At 38.1% G+C, this 10,504-nt stretch overlaps 1 protein-coding gene across 1 annotated transcript; it reads right to left on the reverse strand.

Annotated features, from left to right (window-relative positions):
- Positions 1 to 250: 250 nt before the first annotated feature.
- On the reverse strand, positions 251 to 967 carry LOC138023333 (probable ATP-dependent DNA helicase RecS). Its single transcript, XM_068870347.1, has one exon. The coding sequence runs from the start codon at positions 965 to 967 to the stop codon at positions 251 to 253; it is 717 nt and encodes a 238-aa protein (XP_068726448.1).
- Positions 968 to 10,504: the final 9,537 nt, after the last annotated feature.

Genomic DNA, 10,504 nt, shown 5'->3' on the forward strand with positions numbered 1-10,504 from the left:
TTACATCCCTTACTTAAGCTTTGGCATTTGCTGGTGTTGGTTCTGTTGCCTTAGACATCAGAAAAGTCATGCTTGTTGTGTCTTCTTTACATTCTGATTGCCCACACTGACAGTCTTTGGCACAGATGTCACAACATAAGTGGCTTGGAATGACTTGGCTACTTTCATTACTACCATCAAAAAAGGCGAGGATTTTTTCTTGTCTGCAAGTTGTACACTTAATAAAATCCAACATCTCTGGGTCACAAAGTCAAAGCTGACGACCGTGGAAAAGAAGTACTGCCTCAGAATTTCCCCCATCTCTACCCGCTCTGCCAAATGCCTGCACATATGATTCAATGTCGTTAGGAGGACCATAATTGATAACACGATACAAAGAATTAAAGTCAACTCCCATTCCAAGGGCACTTGTGGCAATGACTATTCGAACACTGCCTTGTGGATCTTTTAAAGATGATACACATGATATTCCACTGTGATACATTGCAACAATCCTACTTGTTGATTTCTTTGGTGAATTAGTTGGCCAGTAGGCTTTATCTTGTAAGGAATTCATGAAAAAGTTATAAAGTTCCCCACAAGTCTGATAGTCTTTAACGTAAATCAAAGTCCTTGCACATTCAACCCCTTTTCTACTAACCTCTTCAACCAACCATGAAAAATTACAAGCATTGTCACTTGTTACCTTCTTTATGACAAGTTTCACATTTTTTCTGTTTGGGCTTACTATGATTTCCACGCCTTGTTTAAAGCTGAGGAGGTTCTTGATCCTTTTCCTTGTGGCTGCAGTAGCAGTAGCTGTGAGAGCCAGCAGTGGGACTCCTTGGAGAAGAAGTGACCGTATCTCGCCAACACGTCCACACCACTTGCGAAAAGGATCTTTATTATCAGTACTTTCACCCCTGTCAAGTAAATAAGGCACAATTTTCACCTGAAGTACTCGAAGACGGAGCAGTAAAAAGGCCATGCCTTATTAACCCCAAGATTGCACATTTCAAAATCTAGGTTTTAAATACTTATGGAGATAAATAAATTACTATAAAAACAAAGATTCTATACGGTAATATTTGTAGTTTTTTGAACGAGGACGCTGTCAGTAAGTGACAATTTCAACACTGTTCACTTTTTTCCAGAGAGTTTCAGATGACAATTTTTGCATGTTTTGTGTAGGTATAACATATTTACTTGTGTACAATGCGCTCCCAAATACAATGCGCACCCTATTTTTCGAGACAGTTCTCAAAAATTATACTTAAGTATACTTGTTGGCAACCTATTAAAACAAACCCTCTGGGACAGAAAACAGGTTTAATACTTCATCAACTTTTAGTTGTCAATAAATGGTGACAAAATACATGATAATTCTTGTGAAGTGTCTGTCGGCTTTTAGACATGATCACTGAGCACCCTTGCCGGATCTACCGCATTCTGGTGCCCATCGCTACACCATTAATTTGTTTGTAATATTTGCCGGTGAATGAAAAACAGTTAAGCGTTAAAACTAGTTCGGCAAGGCGGAGGAGCGTTTCCGAGCTAGGTTCTTTGACAGTGCGTTGATCGAAAAAGTGTTTAAGTGCTTGAAGACCTTCGCTATTAGGAATGACTGTGTATAGAGATGTAATGTCCATGATGAAAATAAGTTTGTCTTGGCCGTAGAAATTGAAATCGCGGAAAATTTGTAGTGCGTGTGTACTGTCTTTAATGTATGATGGCAAAGATTTGACGATAGGCGTCATAATCCTGTCTAAGTAGCTAGAAATGAGTTCGGTGGGGCAACTACAGGCAGAAACGATAGGGCGACCTGGGTTGTTGGGTTTGTGAATTTTAGGCAAGAAGTAAATGCACGAAGTTCTAGGGGTGTTGATGATGAGATTAGTGGCAGTGTCCGGTAATTCTTGATTAACTATAAGATTTTGAATGGTGTCTTTGACAAGTTTTTGATTTTTGGAAGTGAGATCTTAAGGGATTTTGGCATAAAACGAGGTATCCGAAAGTTGCCGCAAAGCTTCCTTTTGGTAAAGGTCGGACAGCCAAACAACTACCGTGCCGCCTTTGTCGGCCGATTTGACAACTATGTCGTTGCGTTTACTAAGATTTTTAAGCGCCGCCCACTCTTCCGAGGAAAGGTTGGAAAATTAGTGTTGCGATTGAATTTAAGTTTGTGAATGTCGTGACGGCATTTTTTGGTGAAAAAATCTAAAGAGGCAAATTGTCCCTCTGGGGGAGTCCATTTGGATTTGCGAACTAGAAGTGTTTCAAAAATATCTTTATTAGAAGTGTCCGAATCATCCTCTTTGTCGTGAAAAAAGGCTTTGTACTGAACGCGGCGAAGGAATTTTTCGACATCTTGCTTAATAGAAAATTCGTTGGTGCGTTTGGTAATAGGGACAAAATTTAGGCCCTTACTGAGAACAGATTTCTCTGAGTCAGTAAGCGGAAGATTTTCTGGAATTGTAATTACGGTATTATGGCTATGCAATGTAGTGTCGTCGGTAATTTGCGGACCTATTAGTTGTTGAAGTTTTAGAGTCTTGGTTTGGTGTAAATGGTCAAACAGTCCAGAATTAAGTTGTCGGATTTTGGCGCGAATCGATTGTACTAAAGTTGCTGGACAGATTTTGGAAAGTTCGGAGCGGCAGTGAAGAATTTGTTTGTCCAGTGCGATTCGTTTTTGGCACATAGCTCTAATTGTGATCCTCATAATATTACGTGAAAAAGAATTTTGCGCACATCGAATTTGGTGAAGATACTGATTTTAGTGAGAGAATGTAGACGGATGAAAGTTCGAGCGAAAACCTTTAGGAATGACTTTAGAATTGAGGCAACGGCCGATGAAGTTGATGTGACTACAAAACCTAGTTTTGGCGACAACGAGAGTGGCTAAACGGAAAGCTAAGTTACTGCTAAGTGTGGGAAAAGGAAAAAGATAACTTACGATTTCCTGGCGTAGCTCCTTGGTGAGTTTCTTCAAGCTTGGCATCGTCGTCTTGGGTCTCCTACTAGAAATCTGCGGCCTTTCCCTACATCTAGGTACGACGGAAAGCCGCAAGAATCTGGAACAAAAATTCATCTTTCAAATCGGCACCCTTAATCCTCACGGTATTAACGAACGCTTTTCATTTAACTAATATATTCCTATTTTTCACGTTGCCATGTTACCACCAATAGCGTAGCTCCTACTCTACTATAAAAACTACACGTAACCCATAATCCCTCGATTCGCTCTGACGAAGGGCTAACGCTCGAAACGTCAGCTTTTAGAATCTCTGTCCGGTGGCCAATTTACATTATCAACTCCGTTGATAAAACCAAATTTTTGTATACTACTTCCCCACCGACGCAGCACCACAGTTTCTTTAGAAACTACCCCTTCATTCATAAAAAGTGTAGTTAACCAAATCGTAAATTGAAAGCTAAAATTTGAAAAGAGTGTTTCGACCTAATCACTGAAACAAGCGCTTAGGCTTAATCAGTAAACGAGTGCTATATTCTTCAAACGATGTCGTAAAAAGTGTAGTTAACCGAACCTTAAAATGAGAGCGAAGAGTGCTTAGGCCGTAAGTGATTAGCCATTGAGCCGCATACACTCATTCTTCTTGACTGGCGAGCCGTGGAGCTGTTCTATCGAAAATGTAATCGTAAGTGGCCCTGTATTCTGTAGTTATAATAGAGGCTTATTTGAAATATAGGAGAATGTATTTTACCTTCCTTAACCGCTTCTTGTCCACAGAATCCTTACAAGAAATGCCAGCGTTATTAACGCCTTCTTCTTCTTTTCCAGTTCCCATATTTTAACTACTAGTTACAATTAACAACGTGAATGGAGGATTTACTAAGTCGCCATGGAGTGAAATCGGAGGGTAGATAATAAGTGTACTGTAGTACCCTGTAGGTAGTTGATGGATGTGCAAGCTATTGCTATTTCCTATTTTTCTGAGCCTTTTAAATTCGCTGGTTTTTCAGGAAAAATTAACTATTTTTGTGCTCATGGTTTGAGAAAAATGTAGCAAGCTTATGATCATGTTGATTTAAAAGCAATAGTTTTGAACCTCTCAATGATGACTTCAATTAGGCATTTACATTACTTTACCTATTCTCGTGCAAATGCTGCAATTTTGTTCCTACTTTTAGGTAATAAAAACCCCGATTATCTCATTTTCTGACCATTTTACCCTCTTTACACCCTGTAAATAGCAATTTGTTTAAATTATATATTATTTGTAGGGGAAACCTCTGCAACATGACCCACAGAAACACTGTAGGGAAGATATTATTTACCTATTGTCATTAATGTGCCAACCAGAGGCTCACTGGCTGTTGAAACAAAGGGTCTTTTGTTCCTGTGGTTTCCACATCAATGCTTGTCAACAGATATCTTCCCTATTATTTATATGTAGATGAACTTCAAACTCACATTAGCTCTGAACTACCAAGATTTATTACCGCGGTAACTTTAAATTTAACGAAAACTAAATATTTTATCTTCAATCCTCATCAGAAAGTAAATTTCAACTTACTTCCTTCATTAACTTTAGCTGGTCAATGCCTTGAGCAAGTTTCAATCTTTAGATACTTGGGTATGATATCTATATTGGCCATCACCTTTCCTGGCATGATCATATTCATTATGTTTGTAACAAAGTTAATAAATTTACATTAACATCATCATTACGGTTAAGCAATATGAGTAAAACTTGTTTAATCAGTATCTATTATTCGGTTATTTAGCCAGTTACTGTATGGCTGCATATTGCGGGGTATTAATTATGAAAACCCATTGTCACAGCTTATAAAGTTGCGAAAAAAAGTTATTGGAATCATCAATGATGTTTCCCTACCCCACATTGTTTCCATTGGTCTATTGAAATTTCATGATTTTGCTAAAATGTACACATTTATTTATGCATAATTGTCTTTGCGGTGATAAGCCATGTATTTTTTTTCCATATTACTGGTTTCGGAGCAACGTAATCATTCAACCCAGGATGTATCTTTACAGCATTTATTTCTTCATACTATAACCAATATATGTATAAGAAAACTCTGCCTATCCATTATTGGAAAATACTTTTGGAATGACCTTCCTCTTTAAAATCGAAACAGCACATCTAAAATCCCAATTTGAAACAGCAATTTTTGAACACTATTTTGCGCAGTACTGATTTCCTTATTTGCTGGTATGTAGTCCAGTATTGCTTGTTTAAAAGTCTAAATATTGCAACTGAATGGGATATCCTGTTCTGCAGACTGAGTACGATTTAAAGTTAAGAATATAATCTTATTATTCTTTGTCTGAGATAGTTGTTAACTTGAATATATTCACATTATGGATTACATTCACAAATGTTTTACCTGTTTATGTCATTTTGAAATGATTTTAATAAAGCATTTTAAGCAATATTTACTAGTAAAATGACTTTCAAAAATCAATTTATACTTTCGTGAAAATTCTTGTAAGTAAGATGACAAAGTTTGAATACGCTTCCATTAATGTTGTAATAATAATAGTATATAAATTATTCAAGTACAACCCTTATAAATGTTTTAAATGGAAAGAGGTAAAGTTCATAATGGTAATTATTATAGTTCTTTTTAGTTAACAACTTGAACACATTCACAACTAATTGTTTAGGGGATTCTTACGGGTGGGGGGGGGGGGGGGATGGCGGGACGAGAGAGGCACTTTGTAAGCTTTAATACCCAAACAAATGAATAATTTATTTAAAATAGAAATCAGTCTTTCTTTTTTTTTTTAGTACAGTTGACTATGCCGTTTATTTCTAGGGGTGGCATAGTGCATGTGATGTTCTCTGTAATATTTTCGGGTTTTAAAATTCCTGTGTTAAGCAGTTTTATGTAAGTGTAAATATTACTTCGCCTCAGATGAGCAAATTTTGTGCAAATAAAGAAATAATTTAATTATGAACCATTGTCAATCTCCATGTTTTTCCCTGCAAAATTAGTTTATGATGTATCCACACTGATTGGGATTTTTTAAAATTTATTGCTAAGCGTGGAAACTCACTAGGCAAGATATCGCTGGGTAGCATTAAGCACAAGTGGCTCGAAGTGACAGATTTGAAGAGGACAATGTACTCACTTTGCTGATCGCTTGCGCGCGCCTTGCCACTTTTAAATTTAAACTGTTTAACTCAAATTATTCTTATGATATTTGTGTGTCGGCTGTTAAAGGCGATTCCCGTATCACGAATTATTTTCTAAGATTTGGCCACGAGAACGCAGGAGCTGCCGACTTGAGTCTCGTTCTCCGTGAGTTAGAATTTCTTGTGCGCGTCATTTCATCAACTTGAAACTTTCACAGCTTAGGGCAAATATGACAATATACAACTTGAAAAAAGCTTCAAATTTATTGCTTTTTCAGTGGTTTAATTTTCAGACGTTAAAGTTTTCCAAGTCGGACACAATGGGGCAGAGTGAGATGGTATGATAACAAGATTTGGAGCCACTTTGTAGACAACACCGTATCACACAAAACCTGCTGTGTTGAGCCTTGCCGCTTTAAATGACAATTTCTTTAAACAAATCTTTTCTTTGGTTGTTGGGCTTACTGCAGCAAGCGGGAATTTCCGTATCACGGCCTATGACAGAAGTCTCGAATAAGGGAATCACAATATTTTTTGCCAAGGAAATTTAAAAAATCTGGAGCACTCGTAAAGGAAAACCTTGCGTCTTGGCTTAATCTGTTCGCTTCACGATTCAAAATCAGCCCTATTTCTTCTCCAGAACACTTCCCGACTCTATTTGGAGCATGTGGTTCAAAATTTCAAGGTTGGGAAGCTTTATAGCGAATTGAGATGTTCTTCGCCAGTGGGCTGCCATTTTTCAACTCCATCTTGTTAGCTGATTTATCGTTGTTCTCGCTTCAAACGCCAGTCTAGCCACATTTTTTAATGTAAACTCACATTTCAATTTAAATCCGACTTACTTTATTATTAAGCAGCACTCCATTCTGAGTTGAAGTCTCTTAAATAATGAAAAACAACGCCAGGAAGGCAAAACTATCCTCTGCTTCTTGCAATTTCTTCACTTCATCGCCACACTTTTGACTCGTCATCTTCGCTTCATTTGTGATCCTTCGCCGTATTTCCCGTTGTATTGAACCAGTATCAGTCATAAAGATAAGGTAATGCCCAAGTCTTTTAAATGACTCATCATTTTTGCATTCATTGTGTGCCGTCCTCTTGGAAACAGGTTATGAATATTAACGATTCCAGCACTACATCCGCCATTTCTTATGTTCCCGCGTTTCGAATGAATTTGACTAAATTTCAAGGGATTTTCGGGGTGATGAGGCGCATGCGCAACATTAGTCTCCTTTGTTTTTTGGAACTGGTTCGGTAAGAGTAAGTGCCCAGGGGCTCGTCTCGATCTTACAGTAAACTTTCACCACGGACATTTTATCGACCCGACTAACTGCCCCTGGGTCTGCGAGGATGCACGTGTGCACGCTCGATTTCTTTACGTGTAAAAACCTCGACATCTTTAGAATCTAGAATGGAAGTGAGAATATTACACTCAAAGCACTCACGCTCAAGTTTAAAGAAATAACGAGTAGGCCTTTCTCCCTCTTCAAGGCACTGAACTCTGGAGCGAACCTTAGGGCCTTCCAACTCTTTCAAAGTGAGGGCCTTCAGTTCACTTTCGAGCTCGGAAATTTCAGAGCTAACAGACAAATCACCAGAAGTTAATTTAAGCTTAAGATCAATGATGCGATTTACCAAAAGAACGCGCTCGTGCGAGAGCTCCCTGCGCTTATTCTTAGAAAAATATGTAATTTGTGAACGAATAGAACGCTTAAAGAAATCCCACCACGACTTGACTGAAGGAAAGTGCTGCAGACAACCAGAAAGATCATCAATGCAAGTTGTAGTTTTAATTTCGCAGGAAGCAACCGCAGACATAAATCTCTGAGAAACAAAAGACTTATCAAGCCGAGAACCGATAGAAAAATCAGAATTAAAATAAGTGCACTGACGCAGCCTTGGATGAAACTTACGCCAGGCATCTGACAAAGAAAAAGTCGAACAAAAAGCAGAAAGATCTTTAGCAGGAACAAAGTTCCCACCAAACTTGTTAAGATGGTGATCATAGCAATTGTAATCGCCAGCGATAATAACGGCGTCAGAAGGCAAAAAATACTCGTGCAAATTATCAAAAAACACTTTCCTTTCAGTCGGATTAGTAGGCGCGTAAATATTAATTAAATTAATGTTGATTGAAGCAACACGTTTACCAATCGACCCGAATACGGACATGCGGGGAAGCGTGGCGCATGGAGCTTAGCATTCGCATCTGGCCGAGTCCTCAAGGCTTTATTAATCAAAGTAGCGTGTTCTCTCGGCCAGTGCCAAACAACCGAGCCAGTGTGTTCACTCCGCCAGCTTATTAAACGCTTTGTCTTATGAACAAGAATTTTAAAACAATTTTGATATACGAAAGTGCTTGCTGGTTTTATTTTGTTATCTTAGTGGAGGTTCCCTTAAAAGAGAGTTATGGCTTCTATGGTGTTTCAGTGGCATTTCCGGGCGTTTAAATTTGATTTTTGCGAGTTTTTCATCGAGCAATGTACACACATTGTACACTCTTATTTTTTTGTATAAGAACCTTGAATTTTGGAGCTGACGCTGAACGTTCCTACATATTGTTGCAATGTAAGGCTGAAAACTCGTTAGAGCAAAACTTTGAAGGCACATATTACAGCGTCACAACCGCTGAGACACGTAGGGAAGTCAGAGCAGGTCTGTCATGATCTTTTCTCTAACGAGCCATGACTGATCAATCGTGGAGCTTGTATGACAAGCTCCCAAAGGATTGTTGGGATAATTAATTCACCACGTGTGTAAATTATGAGAACTTATCTCAGGATATGAAATTATTTCGAGATATGAAATTATCTCATGATACAGACTTATCTCGGGATAAAATGTTATCTCGAGATGTCAGATCATCTCGAGATATCAAATTATCTCTAGATATAATATTATCTCGATATAAGCAATTACCCTGGGATAAACAATTATCTGGAGAACCAAAAAGTTATCTCAGGATATGAGATTATCTCGAGACACAGACTTATCTCGGTATGAAATATCACCTCGAGATAAAATTATCTTAGGATTGAATATTACTATGTCTAAATGAAAAATTGTCTATGGATTTTGTGAAGAAAATAATCCGGTCGAAGCTAAAGCTTCAGACAATTATTTCAAGGTAACTAAAAAGTGGAAATGTCACCTATGGGCCACCGTTAAAAAGGACAGAAGAAGCATGTTTAATTTCATACAGGAAGCATTGGAACAATAATATAGTATCAGTTCGCAAAGTAAGATTAATCGGAAAACTGCCCAATTAAACTTGTAAATTTAGTTCCCTCTTTTAAGAGGAAACAATTAAAATAATTAAAATAATTAAAATTGTTATAATTAAATGATGACTTTCAATTAATGTTTATGATGATAATTGGTACCAAGCTAAAGTAATCTATTTTATCAATAGGCCTTAATCACACGGCGGCCATGTTGAGTCCCGAGGGATTGAAAACTTTTGTTTTTGCGCACCGAAACTCGTTCCAAAACATTTCGAATCAACGCTCGCGGTACGAAATATATTGTCTACGGCCAATAGAGGTTTTGCACGGCAGCCATGTTGCATGGCAGGAACAATGAATGTTTTGCATTAGAAAGAACATTTGTTCCCATAGGAAAAAGAATATGTTGTTCCTGCCATGCAACATGGCTGCCGTGCAAAACCTCTATATGGCCAACGGGCCAATAAGGTCCATTGGAAGCCAATGAAGTTTCTTTAACACTGGACATATGTGGTCGTACTTTCAAGTGAGAGTCATTAATCTTGCAGCAGAATTGAGAACAAGATACCCTACAAGCAGAGTCTCTTTCGATCTGCCTAGATAAATCGGGAAGAGGAAAGAAGACTCTGCCAAGCCGACTCGACTTTCTTTGTCAGTCCAGTTTCCACTTGTCAAACCTGTTTTATTTTATTTTATTTTATTTGTGCGCATGATAAGTCACCACGCGTCATCAATATTCTTTTAAATTTACAACAACGTGACAATTTTTAACTGTCTAAATTCCCATGAGTATTTCCTCCGTATGTGTCGGTTACAGAAACTAGTTTGCCAGAATTGAGAAACCTATTATTTTTTTCAGTAAAAATCACGGCAATGGCAATTTAAAAACTTGAACTGTCTTGAGTTTCCAAGGAAATGTTTCCTTGGTTGTTGTGTGTCTGCAAGAGTCGTTCGAAAATATCCCAACTGTTTGTTTTGATTTGTGTTTTTTCGGTTACTAGTCACGCGCTGACTGACTCCGGAATACGTTTGAATTTTTAACGCATGCTCAACACGAAAAGTCGAGCCGGCCAGCAGATTCTTAGTTCCTCCTCCCGACTTATCTAGGAAGGTCGAAAGAAACTCTGTTTGCAGGGTACGTTGAGGGCGTGAACTAGAGTTTCTGTGGACGACTGT

Source organism: Montipora capricornis, chromosome 11 (genome assembly GCF_036669925.1).
Source record: "Montipora capricornis isolate CH-2021 chromosome 11, ASM3666992v2, whole genome shotgun sequence".
NCBI classification, from domain to species: domain Eukaryota; kingdom Metazoa; phylum Cnidaria; class Anthozoa; order Scleractinia; family Acroporidae; genus Montipora; species Montipora capricornis.

Excerpts from the sequence above, each read along its gene's own strand:
- LOC138023333 (XM_068870347.1), bottom strand. The coding sequence starts at position 967 with ATGGCCTTTTTACTGCTCCGTCTTCGAGTACTTCAGGTGAAAATTGTG.